General features: G+C 38.3%; 1 protein-coding gene across 3 annotated transcripts in view; it reads left to right on the forward strand.

The window, feature by feature from the left end:
* Positions 1-102: 102 nt before the first annotated feature.
* Positions 103-15,151, forward strand: part of LOC112800107 (disease resistance protein RGA2-like) — an 84,777-nt gene continuing 69,728 nt past the window's right edge. Inside the window, exons 1-3 of one of the 3 annotated variants that reach the window (XR_003201323.3) lie at positions 346-4,085; positions 4,176-4,346; positions 4,443-4,718. Coding sequence is in view for 1 of the 3 variants with exons in the window: in XM_025842193.3 (XP_025697978.1) it covers positions 782-4,085; positions 4,176-4,285 (3,414 nt within the window). In the remaining 2 variants the exon portion in view is untranslated. Of the gene's footprint in view, positions 4,086-4,175; positions 4,719-15,151 lie in introns of those variants that run through there. The other 2 variants (XM_025842193.3, XR_011861791.1) reach the window with 2 other exon arrangements.

Below are 15,151 nucleotides of genomic sequence, written 5' to 3' on the forward strand. Positions count from 1 at the left end.
TTTTATGAACCACGAAGGATGACTAAGCTTTGAGATTGTGTTTGAAAATGAGTGATATTTTAAATTGGTCTTTAAATTAGTTTTTGATTTAGAATATTAGACAAATTATTCTTTATTAAAATAAGTAGATAATTTAGTTCCACATATTTAAAATTTTCAAATAATTTATGTCTCCATAGCTTCTGTAACTCCAATTTGGGATATATAATGTTCCATTTATTTCAAGAATTATTGTTGTTGTTGTGTTTCATACATTCTTCAAGCTTATGAATATCTATTTAGAAAATCATTATCAGAAATATTACTTTGTAATGGCCAAAAAGCTCTACAAGAAATATCTCATTGCGAACAGAATTTGTTTATTCCATAGAGAGAGATATTGTAAACAAGAGATACGAATATTCTTAGCTTCTAACTATGGAAAAAGGAAGGAAGACCATGCCTAAATTCTTGTATTCTTAGCTTGGAACCAGAGAAAAGAGAAGGAACAAAGTGAAGTTGTATGAGAATGATGAAAGGCAGTTAGGTAACCTTCCTTTAAAAATGATTTTAATACCAAAAGTAGCTAACTGATATACTTTGAGTAAGAATCTTTGTATGCTTTCCTCAAAGAGCAAGTAGGAATCCCTCTGTAATGGAACCCACCCCATAATTTTAATCTTTTCTAATGGTTGATTGTCTGAGAAGCAATGATGGATTACATTGAGAGTGGTGTTGACATTGTGCAAATCCAAACTATCCCTCACTAAACTTTCACATATCCTTGCTTTCATCTCTGAAAATGGCAACTGATGCTTTGCTTGGAATTCTCATTGGAAACTTGAACACTTTTGTTAAGAAAGAGATTGCAGCACTTTCCGGTGTTGACTCACAGATCCAAGAGCTGTCTAATAATCTCCAGGCAATCCGTGCATTGTTCCAAGATGCTGCAGAGGAGCAATTTACAAGCCATGCCATAAAGGACTGGCTGAAAAAGCTTTCCGATGCCATGCACGTGTTGGAAGATATCTTGGAAGATTGTTCAATGGAATCCAACCGTCTTCAAAGTGAAGGGTGGTTAGCCTGCTTCCATCCCAAGACTATTCTGTTTCGGCATGCTATCAGCAAGAGGATGAAAGACATGGTCAAGAGGTTCCAGCGTATTGATGATGATAGGAGAAGGTTTCAGCTGCCTTTGGGAGTCAGACAGAGGCAACAAGAAGATGATGATCAGAGGCTAACTGGTTCTGCCATCCCTGAGCACCAGATGTATGGAAGAGACCAAGATAAACACAAGATTGTAGATTTTTTCACAGAGCATGCCAGTAGCATTGATGGCCTCTCTGTGTATCCCATTGTTGGCATGGCAGGACTTGGAAAAACAACACTTGCTCGATGGGTCTTCAATGACGAGAGGGTGATCCAGCATTTTGATTTGAGAATTTGGGTTTGTGTTTCCACAAACTTCAATATGATGAGAATTCTACAGTCCATTGTAGAATCCTCCACCGGAGTGAACCCAAACCTCTCCACTTTAGAAGCAATGCAAAACAAAGTTCAACAAGTGTTGCTGGACAAACGGTGTTTGCTTGTTCTAGATGATGTGTGGGACAATATCAAATGGGAAGACTTAAAGTCCGTGTTGCATTATGGAGGAACCAAAAGTGTTTCAATTTTGGTCACGACACGCGATCAGATTGTTGCATCTGCCATGGAAACATGCCCTACTCAATCTCATCACTTACAGCCATTACCTAAGGATGAGAATTGGTCATTGTTCACACACTATGCATTTGGCCCAAACAAGGAGCAGCCTGCAAAGCTGGTGGAGATTGGCAAGGAAATCGTCAGAAGATGTGTGGGTAATCCCCTTGCATCCAAAGTTGTTGGAAGCCTTTTGCGTAATAAAAGAGAGGAAAAAGAATGGCTCAATGTGTTGGAAAGTAAGTTTTGGGACATTGATGCTGTCATGGGTGCTTTGAGACTAAGTTATTTTCATTTGAACCCATCAGCACGGCAATGCTTTTGTTTTTGTGCTCTCTATCCTGAAGATTTTCGAATCTCAAAGGAACAGCTAATTCATCTTTGGATGGCCAATGGACTTATTAAATCCAAAGGGCATTTGGAGGTTGAAGATGTTGGTAACCAGCAATGGGAGGAGCTGCTCCAAAGATCATTTTTTCAAGAAGTATCGATTGACAAGTATGGAAACACCACCTTCAAGATCCATGACTTATTCCTTGATCTTGCCCACTCCATAGTGGGAGAAGAGTATAAAGCTTATGATGAGTCTGCAAGCTTGACCAATTTGTCAACAAGGGTCCACCATGTAAGTTACTCTGGCTTGCCTGAGTTAAACCAGAATAACTTGAAGAATATTGAGTCCTTGAGGACCTTTATTGATCTTGATCCAGCAATTAGCAATCTCTTCCTTATGCCTCCAGCAATCGTTTTGCGTAAAGTGCAGTTATGTAATTCTCTCCGAGCATTGCGTACAAGATCTTCTGAACTCCCAGTACTGAAAAGTTTAACACATTTGAGGTACTTGAATATTTACAATAGTTACATTACAAAGTTGCCAAAATGTGTTTCTAGGCTGCAGAAATTGCAAATTCTAAAGCTAGAACATTGTCACTATCTCACTTGTCTGCCCAAACACTTGGCAAAGTTGAAGGATCTCAGTCATCTGATAATTGAAGGATGTTGGTCATTAATATCAATGCCTCCGAAAATAGGGGAGTTGAAACATCTAAAAACACTGAATATTTTTATTGTTGATTCAAAAGCCAAACATGGCTTAGCAGAGTTACATGATTTACAGCTTGGTGGAAGACTACACATTAAAGGTCTCGAGAATGTCCAGAGCGAACATGATGCTAGAGAGGCTAATTTGATGAATAAGAAGGAGCTGAGTTATTTATATTTGTCTTGGAATTCTGATTCTAATTCTAATTCATTATGCATTAGTCCGGAGAGAGTACTTGAAGCCCTTGAGCCTCCCCCTAATCTCAAGAATTTGGGGATTAATGGTTATAGGGGATCACAATTCCCTGGTTGGGTGAGAAATACTAACATCTTTTCAAGCTTAGTTAATGTTATACTCTTTGACTGCAACAACTGTAAGCAGATTCCTCCACTTGGTAAATTACCACATTTAGAAAGTCTTTATGTATGTGGTATGAAAGATGTGAAGTACATTGATGAAGACTCGTATGATGGAGTGGAGGAGAAGGTGGCCTTTAAGTCCCTAAAGGAGCTAACTTTGATAGAGTTGCCAAAGTTAGAGAGGATTGTAAGGGACGAAGGAGTAGAGATGCTCCCACTTGTTTCCAAATTAACCATTCCATGCAGCCAGAATATGAAGTTGCCACTCCTTCAATCTGTGGAGGTACTTGTAATTGAAGGATTGGAATCTAACAATGAAGACGTGGCTTCCTTTCTGGAAGAAATCTTTCTGAGTATGCGCTATGTTAAACAGCTCACGATTCGTAGGTTTCCCAAACTGAAGGTGTTACCTCAAGAACTGGGCACCCTAAGCTCACTCCAGGAACTGGATATTGATGATTGTGTTGAGCTTGAGTCCTTCGTAGAGAATGTTTTTCAAGGCTTGAGTTTTCTTCGAAAATTGACCATTTCCGATTGTCCAAGACTAAAATCCTTGTCTAGTGTTGCAGAACACCTAACTTGTCTTGAGATCCTTTCTATCATTGTTTGCCCAGAATTGATGACTCTGCCAACTAACATGAATAAGCTAACTTCCCTCCATGATGTTGGAATCTGCGCCGGGGAAGACAATGGTAGAGTACCAGAAGGTCTTCAATGTATCCCATCTCTCAAATCTCTGATGCTAGTTGAAGTAGATTCATTGCCAGAGTGGTTGGGAGATATGACTTCTCTGCAACGCTTATTCATTGGTCGCTCTCCAAGGATAAGGTCAGTTCCAAGTAGCTTTCGAAACCTGACAAACTTGCGTTCCCTCACAATTGAGAAATGTGATGGGCTGGAGCAGCGATGCCAGAGAGAGACAGGGGAAGATTGGCCAAACATTGCTCACGTTCCACACGTTGAGTTGATTCCCACGCAGCAACAGAAACATACATGTTGGGGTAAATTCAAGTCCTTCTCTTGTTTTCTTTTCTTTTGCCACTGCTTAATGTGTCCCAAGTTCCATGACTCATGTTTGAAATACTTGACAGAACTGGCCAAATTCAGTTGGAATACGAGGAAGGCAAACATATCAGGATTTCCAGAATTTAATATATTTAACTCAATGGTTGAAGGTCTCCATGAGCAGAACCAAGATTAGCACTCAGATATCACATGTTTATCACACCGTACCAAGCTCACTCGCGGCCTTCATAATCTATGTGACTATATATAAGCAGAAACTTACTTTTTCTTCATTCTGTAACATGAATATTTTCTGTTCAGTCACAGTGAGGCTTTTTCTGTCTTTTTTTCAGTTCAGGATAAGGTGGCAGTATATGCATGCATGCATACATACAATCACACATATTGGAAGAAACCTTTTGCTGTTAATTGCACGGAAGCACCAACCAACTCATATTCTCCCCCTATTTGTTAATTATTCATCAGTGGTACTACATTAGTTTGTGATGGAAATTGTATTGGACAGTTATTTTTATACACTTTATTTGATGGAAAAAGGACTAGGGTTCCTAAAAACACTGTAATATGTACCATCATAGTATATTGATTCAAATTAGATTCTATTTCTATATATACTATATTCAGATGGGTTATTGTGGATTTTTGGTTGCAAAATAGCTGAATTGCAGGGCAATCTCCAACCAACTATTTTTTCAATTACAAATTTGTGTATTAGGATGCGGATTTTTTTTATTTATAAAATAAAATAAATAATTATTTTTTCCAAAACGATTTTCCAACTTTATTTTTAAAAATATGATTTTTTTTTCTGGATTAACAGCAAGTTCGCCGCACCCTCGGCAAACTCTATAATTTATAGAGTTCGCCTGATGAGTTTGGCACACTATATATACCGGTGGGACCATTTTGGTTTGTCGTTTTCTTCTTTTATTCTCCCCTCTAAATTTTTTTTGTTACTTTTTTCTGCCTTTTCGACATCCGTGAAATTTAGTGTGGATGATGGTCGCAGTTCCAGGTTAGTAAATAATAGTCTATTTTTTTATGTTAACTCGGTTTAATATTTACATGTTAGATAAAATTATTAGGTATAGATCGTTTGTTAGTTAGAATAACAGATTTATTGTTTACATGTTAGTTAGAATAAAAGATTTATTGTTTACATGTTAGTTAGTTAGTTAGACGTACTTTTTAGTGTTGTTATGTTAGGTATATTATTTTGTGTCACCGTTTTTTAGTAGAGTGGCTCTATATCAACATATTAAAGAATATAAGAAAGTATATTATTAGATAATTTAGTTAGAGGTATAACATTATGTTGTGAATTAGAAGGTAATTACGTGAGCAATAAAATTTAGGGTTGAGTTAGTTATAAATTAATTACTTACATGACGACGTCAATTAAACAGGGTAAGCTTAAATTTAGTAGGTTTATAAGCCATTTTTCATTTAGTTTGATTTTTGATAATCTAGTATGTGATTTTATTTTACTAGATTGTGCTTTGATGGAGCAACAGTTATTAGGTTATGAGCATGAGATGTATAGATTGGATTAGGCTGAGCACATCGCTGGGAGGCTTGATCGAGTGATATGATTTTTTAACTTTTTTTTTATTTTATTGTATTGAAAAAAAAGTAAACTTGCTATTATATTTATTCACAGTAACCTTTTTTATTGATTTTTTTTTCCGTTTGGTAGGCGCCTTGGATCTTGCGCACCAGACGAAACTTGATGACACGGCCGCCGAACCAGATTAGGCCATATCTGAAACGAGCCGGGTTTGAGTACGTCACATACATGGTTGAGTACGTCACATACACAGTCGCTTGCCTCGGCGTTGATAGAGAAGTGGAGGCCTGAGTCCCATACATTTCATTTACCGTGCGGGGAGATGACTATCACCCTGCAGGACGTGGCATATTAGTTGTGACTTAGGATTGATGGTGATCCTGTGAGTGGATGCATAGGTGGGTGGGAGCAGCACCACCAAGGACGGACCATTGAAGAGTTATGTGAGCTGATACTAGGTGTTGTTCCTGGTCCAGAGGACAGACAGTCACAGACGAAGTGGACTGTCAAGCTCACTTGGTTCCACAACATGGTTTGTGGAGAGCTAGAGCAAGATGCCACAGAGGAGCTCACGGGCCGACCTCTCTTCGCTCTCATCATCCGAGGGTTCGGATGGATTTGGGGACCGTCATACGATGGCCAGTCATCCTCGTATCCTATCGGTCGAAACTCTGATCTGTAAACATTGAAGACCGACTTCATGCGACTTCAACTACGCTGCATTAATAAGAACCTTCTTCAACTCTTTGTTCCTAAAGTGGGTCATGAAATTGGCTGCAATGTGTCTTGTACAAAACGCTTGGAAGGCATGAGGTGGCTTCCATAAACTCCCTTCGGCATTCAGTGCTCCATCAATGGACTTGTATCTGTTTGAAATCACTCACACCCCTAGTTGTGGTGTAACATGCTCCCGTAAGTACGAAAGAAAGAATGACCACGCCTCCTTTGTCTCATCCTCGACAACTGCGAATGCAATGGGCAGAATGTTTGCATTGCCGTCTTGCGCTATGGCCATCGGCAAAATTCCACCGTATTTACCATATAGGTGGGTGCCATCAGCAAAATTCCATCGTATTTACCATATAGGTGGGTGCCATCAATAGAGATAAGTGGCTTGCAATGCTTGAAGGCCTCAACACACGGTGAAAACATCCAAAAGACCCGATGAAACATCACAGTGTCAGTGGAGGCAGGCCACAGCTGTGTCACTAGTTGCACCCAAGTACCTAAATGGACATACATTAGTATTTTATTTTGTACATGACTGAATTATTTAATAGCGAATAAATAAACCGGAAATAAATTTTACCTGACAAGTACATCTGCATAGCGAATAACCAACGAGGAAGCTCATTGTATGACTTTTCCCAATCGCCATATATTCTAGCGATGACTCTCTGTTTTGCAAACCAAACTTTTCTGTACGACGCATTGTAACCAAAGTGATTCTCCACACCTCCTTGTAGAACCCTAATGCTGATTATTGGATCGGCCTTGACCATCGTGAAAATGTGTTGTGCAATCACTTTCGAATCCAACCTACGATGATCTTACCTCCATCGAAGTTTGCATGCAAGTATGAAGACCAGCGTATCTCCTAACCTCCCACCTTTCTTGCTTTCGGCGATATGATATAAGTATGCTCCAATTACAACCGGGTCCGAATTGGATACATCTTGCATTGTACCTCCAATGGTCATTTTCTACTATTTTGTACTCCACAGCCCTCCTGATGCTGTATTGCTTAACTGCCAACATGACTTCTTCTTTGTTCCCAAATTGTTGTCCAACCTCAAACTCGTTGCTTGGGTCTTCTTCAGGACCTCCTTGGGTAAACGACCAATCCGAAGTCATTGCATCGAAATTCAACCTAGTGAAATGGTCCGGCCGGTCATATGGTTGAGAAATGGCAGGTTGTGTCAGAACAATCTGTGTGTCACCGTAGTAGTTCATCTCCTATTCTCGTCACCATCATTAGGGATTTCGGGTGGTTCTTCATCAGCGTCGTCTCCATCATCGAGGTTGACTTCATACTGCTCCATCATCGGATCTCTGATAGCAGAACCGTCATGACTTTCAAGACTGTCATCCATTAAGTCAATGTTACAAACTTCAACATTAGACCCCTCCTGACTACCCTCAGGTGGCATATTTAGATCCACCATTGTCCTTCTGATAGTTCATCTAACAACGCTACTCGTCGGACTATCATTGACAGTATCTGCAGATGATCTCCGACCACCAAAGTCAACAAAAAACACGTATAATTCCAACAGATGAATATTGGTCCATCGGTTGTGCCACGACCTTATAAGCCGTATGTCCTTGTCGTCGCGCAACCGGTACTTAATTCAAAATAATAGAAATATCGCTCACAATGATGGTCTGATAAATATACTAGTAACAGAGACAAAGACAACACAACTATAATATACCTTTTATAAAACAAATTGCCATCTAACTCGGTCGGATATCTATACTAAATATTTTTTCACCGTTTTAGATTCCTGCTGTCCGAGGGCATGCAATATCAAATTCTTCAAAGCTGTTAAATTGTTGACTTTCGATGTCATATACGTAATTATCGGCTAGCCCGATCTAAAGACAATTGAACCTTCTTCATCATACACTATTTCACCATCGTAATGAATGAATAACAATGGATTTTCTGACATCGTAGCGATAACGTTAGCAGTGAAGAAGAAAGTAATTAGAAAAGTTGTGACTACTTGATCTCCAATAGGCCTACTTTTATATCCGATTTTATCATAGAGTTCGTCGGGAGTACGACGAACTTGCTGTTAATAAAAAAAAATTGTATTTTTGAAAATAAAGCTAAAAAATCATTTTAAAAGAAATAATTATTTATTTTATTTTATAAATGAAAAAATCCTTAGGATGCTAATAGGGATGGTGGCTGCAACAACATTTAACACGGTTTAGATTTTTCATGTGTTAGTTTCATTATTGCTATAATCAAAATAGTTACAATGATTTTAGGCAAACTGAGCTCAGTTGAACAATGTCTTATTTGGCAAATTAAATTAGGAAATGGATCTTCTCAATTTTTTTTAATAATTGAGGGAGTAAAGTGTGTTTTTCACCATTAATTTTATAAGTGAGATCAACAATAAATATGAGAGAGAGCAATGAAGGGTTAGAGATCACATTTTACACTCTCAATTTTTTTAACAATTAAGAGGATCCATTCCCAGTTAAATTGCATGTGAATAGTGTAACACCCTAATTATCTTAAACCTTATCTCTAGCCGTAAAGTAAAAGTTAATCAAGGTTTACAACAATTCTAAGGCTTATACATATTTATATATAGAAGAAAATAATATATTCTAGAAGTCCGATGAAAGATTAAGCTCAAAGGGAGAACTACAAAAGCGCGAAACGTTCACACGAAGCTAACGCATAAGATACAAGGTATAGATGCAAGAGAATATAACATATATAGATATAAGAGTATAATAATTATAGGGAACTAGCCGCAGCTTGTGGAGTTTAAGCCGACTAGTTACAAATAGAAAAATACGGAGTTTTGGAATTAAAACAGCTTATACAACTTATCTCTCAAATAAGGCACTAAGGTCATAAAAATAAATATACAAAGAGATGTGATAGTAGCTATAACAAAGTAAAATAGAAATAAACCAAGGAAGAACCATACTCCACTCTGTCACCATATCCGCAATCTCACCGAAGTGGATTTGTAACATGCGTTTGAAAAACAACAACAAAGTATGGAATGAGAACCGGAGGTTCTCAATATGGTAACAGTGCCCAATATGTAAGATATAAGGCTCTGGAACGTCGAAGGCAATCTTAGAACTTCACATCAAATATGGATATTCAAGCTTAGAATAAAATAAATAAATAAAGAACTTAAACCATAAACAGGTTATCTAAACTTAGGGGGAATTCTAACTAATACTAATCACACCGCTGTATCCCATAGCCTTCGCCAACCTAACATCCGTGCGATCTCATCGCCACCGCCTACCTAACCTCCTCAGCACCAGACAATCATAATTAATATAAACAAGTAATACACAGGTAATAATCATATATCACAATTAATTCAAGTAAGCAAGTAGGCATATTATACAATTAGACAAACTCAAGTAATCAAAGCAAACAAGCACATAAAAGATGCATATGATGAATGCCTGTCCTATTGACTCGTGATATCACTTGTCGGTTCGTAAATGCCAACCCGACACATCCTTTCGGATATAGCCTTTTCTGCCACGCCAGGGATATAGTGCCCTGCACACTCATGCAGCAGCGAATCTGCTATGCCAGAGATATAGTGCCCTGCACACTTATGTAGTAGGGAATCTACTACGCCAGGGATATAAGGCCCCGCACATGTCATGACCCGAACCAAGCCATGACTGGCGCTCAAGGGACAAGTCCCTCAGCAAGCCAAACGATCAAATTCTCAGAAAAACGGACAGAATCTCCTCTGTTTCTAGGACCTTACCAACATAAATATTAACTCCCTGTATTAATAATAAACCTCCATTTCCAAGACAACAACAACAATATACTCCAAATTATATCCACAACCAAATATATCCAAAATGCGCATCATATATATATATATATATATATATATATATATATATATATATATATATATATATATATATATATATATATATATATATATATATCAAGTTGATGACTAGAGTATATAGTTAAAACTATAAGTCTTACATAACCAAATCATAATCACTACCTAAACAGTTCAAGATTCAAAATAACATAACCCACACGAGGATCCTGCCTGTGACATATGGAGCATTGACATAGTCTAGATTTTGAGCAAAGGTTCCATTACATAATTACTTAGCCCTTGGAAAGAAGAAGGGCTCACCAAAATGACTAAGATCTACTGAGGGGCTGGTGGAATGGAACCTGGAATGACTCCTGTATCTGAAAAATATGAGAATATAATAGGGTGAGTTTTGCAACTCAGTGAGCAAACATTACATCTATAACCCACACGAGACAATACAGAGTTTACCTTGAAAATCATATTTCTTTTCGGAGATGAGGAATTCATATTAATTAATTATACAAACATTAGATAAATAGTTAAGCGGATGAACTGAAATGGGAGTTCTCATTCCAGAAGTTAAATCAAATCAAATATTACACATCTAGGGCGGCTCCACCTCTAAGGGTAGCCCTTTCCTCTAGTGTGCCCGTACGGTATAACAAATCCAACGTGTGGCCTACACGTTAGGCTAGCAACGCCCCTGCTAGCTGAGGTCTGAGCCAGATGCATCTAGGTTAACGTCATAACCGCCGTTAACTACGGTTTTCTAGTCAGAGTCTCCCAAACCAATCCAAACCAAATCACTTATAAAAATCTCTAGTGCTTATAACATACTACTAAATTCCATAGCAAATCAATATATATAGGATTGCATACTAAAATTTAATTAAAATTTACATAAGGTCAAATAAGAAAACATTTATACTTTACAAAATATATAAATATCATCTCGTGTGTATTTTTATAAAATTGTAAGTTTCACAAATCAATATTTATTTTCAAAAATTCAGAAATCACAATAATAAAATATTTTCAAACTCCAAAATTAATGATTCAACATAGATATTGATAATAATATATTTAAAAACAATTATAGATATAATATCCACTCACAACTTATTCCAAAGAATCGGAAGCAACTCTGAGCGCGTCAACGAGCTACCAAATGATGTCCAATAACTCTACAACTCTAGAAATATGACAATAATGATATTTGTGAGCTACTAATATCGTCAATTAACATAATCTTACTCACATTGACAAAAGCCCTAAATTTTCTAACCATAATAACCCTAATTCGGATTTTGCTATACCCACAAGTATAGGGATGCTAAAAATTTGAGATATAGCTAATTATTGAGTCAAAGAGTTACCTTGAAGCCTCAATAATAACCAGAACTCAAAAGTTGAATACTTTCTTCACTAAATAGGTTGAAGCTCCATGATTTAGGGTTGTGATAAAAGAAATTTGAATGAATAAAATAAAGAAGAGAAGAGAATGAGAAGGAAGTAAAATGAAAGAAGTGGATTTAAAGATAGTGTATGATTTCAAGAAGAAGAGATGAGAAGATGGAAAGGGAGAAGAAGAAGAAGAAGAAGAAGAAGAAGAAGAAGAAGAAGAAAAAGAAGAAGAAGAAGAAATGAAATTGAAAAAGAGGGAGAAGGGTTTCAGGTAAAAGAAAATAAGTGGGGCTGGGAAGGGGGGTGAGTCACGTGACTCATTAAACCCCTCTTCCTTTTTTTTTTCTTCGGTTATAACATTCACTCCCCCTTAAGAAATTCGGTCCCCGAATTTCAAACCCATAAACTATGATAAGTGTGATAGTTACCTTCAGACTCAAACAAATACGGATATTTGTCGCGCATAGCGTCCTCCACTTCCCAAGTTGCTTCTTCTACCGAATGATTCTTCCAAACAACTTTCACAGATGCTATCTCTTTAGAACGTAGTTTCTTTACTTGACGATCTATTATAGTCACCGGTTTCTCTTCAAATGATAAATCTTCGTTTAGCTCTATGGCTTGTGGTGCAAGCACATGAGATGGGTCGGGAAGGTATTTGCGCAGCATTGATACATGAAATACTGGATGAATCATAGACAACTCAGACGGCAATGCCAAGCGGTAAGCAACTGCACCTATTCTGTCCAGTATCTCAAATGGACCAATGTATCGAGGACTAAGCTTGCCTCTTTTCCCAAACCTCATCACTCCCTTCATAGGCGACACTCTCAGAAATACCTGATCACCCACTGAAAACTCTAAGTTACGCCTTCTGTTATCAACATAAGCCTTCTGCCTACTCTGAGCTGCTAATAAACGTTCTCTTATTATGCGAACCTTCTCAACCGCATCTTGTACCAAATTTGGCCCTAAAAGCTTAACCTCACTAACCTCAAACCACCCAATAGGTGACCTGCATCTTCTCCCATAAAGAGCCTCAAATTGTGCCATTTGAATGCTGGCTTGATAACTATTATTATAAGAGAACTCGATCAAAGGTAGATAGATGTCCCAATTCTCACCAAAATCTAGAACACAACACCTTAACATGTCTTCCAATATCTGGATCGTCCTCTCTGATTGCCCATCGGTTTGAGGGTGAAAAGCTGTGCTAAGATCTAGACGAGTTCCTAACGCTTTTTGAAAAGATTTCCAAAAATGAGAGGTGAACTGGGGCCCGCGATCTGAAATAATGGACACTGGAATTCCATGTAGCTTAACTATCTCATCAACATAAAGTTGAGCATACCGAGCTGCACTGAAAGTTGTTTTCACCGGAAGAAAGTGAGCTGACTTCGTCATTCTATCCACAATTACCCAAATTGAATCAAAACCTTTAAAACTACGAGGTAAACCTGTTACAAAATCCATTGTAATCCTTTCCCACTTCCATTCAGGTATCTCAATCTGTTGTAATAACCCAGCAGGTCTTTGATGTTCAGCTTTAACTTGTTGGCAAGTTAAGCAATGAGAAACAAAAACTCCTATGTCTTTCTTCATGCCTTCCCACCAAAACAATTGTTTCAAATCTTGATACATCTTATTGGAGCCTGGATGAACGGTATACTTAGAATTGTGAGCCTCCTCCAAAATAGCTTTCTTCAAGTCGGGGTTATCTGGCACACATAAGCGTTGACCACAACGTAATACATCTTGATCAAGAGAAAAGTCTGAGTTCCTCCCATTACGAACATCTTCCATAAGCTTTCTTAGTTTCGGATCATCACTTTGTGCAACCTTGATCTGTTCTATTAGGGAAGATTGGGCTCGAACATTTGCTAAGAAAACTCCTGATTCTCCAAGGTCAAATTGAATTCCACTGGCCTCCAATTGATGGACTTCTTCAATAATTGGTCTCCTTCCAAGAGTGATATGGGCCAAGCTACCCATAGATTTTCTACTGAGGGCATCTGCTACAACATTTGCCTTTCCAGGATGATACAAAATGGTACAATCGTAATCTTTTAGCAACTCCATCCATCTCCGTTGCCTCAAATTTAAATCCTTCTGTTGAAATATATACTTCAAACTCTTGTGATCTGTATAGATCTCACAGGTCTCACCATAAAGGTAATGTCTCCAAATCTTTAAAGCAAAGACAACCGCTGCCATTTCCAGGTCATGAGTTGGATAATTCTGCTCATGCTTCTTGAGTTGTCGCGAGGCATAGGCAATAACGCGGCCATGCTGCATTAATACACAACCAAGTCCTATCCGAGATGCATCGCAAAAGACTGAGAATCCCCCAGACCCAGAAGGTAAAACAAGAACTGGTGCTGAGGTTAGACAAGCCTTAAGTGTCTGGAAACTTTCCTCACAAGCTTCTGACCATTGAAACTTTACATTCTTCTGAGTTAACTTGGTTAATGGTGCAGAAATTCTCGAGAAGTCCTTGATGAATCGCCGTTAGTAGCCGGCCAACCCTAGAAAGCTACGAATTTCTGTCACTGTAGTAGGCCTTGGCCACTTTTGAACGGCTTCAACCTTCTTTGGATCCACCATGATTCCATCTTTTGATACCACATGCCCCAAGAATGTCACTTGATCAAGCCAAAACTCACATTTAGAAAACTTAGCATAGAGCTTGTGATCCCTTAAGGTTTGTAACACAATCCTCAAATGATACTCATGCTCCGTAGTACTTTTCGAATACACCAAGATATCATCGATGAAGACGATAACAAAGCGATCTAAGAAAGGTTTGAAGACTCGATTCATTAAGTCCATGAAAGCTGCAGGCGCATTCGTCAGACCAAAGGACATTACTAAGAACTCATAGTGCCCATAGCGAGTACGAAAAGCAGTTTTTGGAATGCCTTCCTCTTTTATCTTCAATTGATGGTACCCTGAACGTAGGTCGATTTTTGAGAAACATGTAGCTCCTTGAAGTTGATCGAACAAATCATCAATCCTTGGCAATGGATACTTGTTGCGAACAGTTATCTTATTAAGCTGACGATAATCCACACATAGTCGCATCGTTCCATCCTTCTTCTTTACGAATAGAACAGGAGCTCCCCACGGAGAAGTGCTAGGACGAATGAATCCTTTCTCTAGCATGTCTTCCAATTGAACTTTTAATTCTCGTAACTCAGTTGGAGCCATACGATAGGGGGGAATGGACACAGGTTGGACTCCCGGAGCCAATTCTATGGAAAATTCAACCTCACGATCAGGCGGCATCCCCGGTAGCTCATCAGGGAACACGTCAGGGAATTCTCTAACAATCGAAACATGATCAAGACTAGGCACTTCGGCATCAACATCTCTAACAACTGCCAGAAATCCTTGGTTTCCCTTATCCATCAATTGCATAGCACTCATAGATGAGATGATGCTAGCTAAAGTGGGACAGTCATCACCCTTAAAAACAAAAGGTGAGATACCCAGTATGTCA

This window comes from Arachis hypogaea, chromosome 5 (genome assembly GCF_003086295.3).
Source record: "Arachis hypogaea cultivar Tifrunner chromosome 5, arahy.Tifrunner.gnm2.J5K5, whole genome shotgun sequence".
In the NCBI taxonomy this organism is placed as follows: Eukaryota; Viridiplantae; Streptophyta; class Magnoliopsida; order Fabales; family Fabaceae; genus Arachis; species Arachis hypogaea.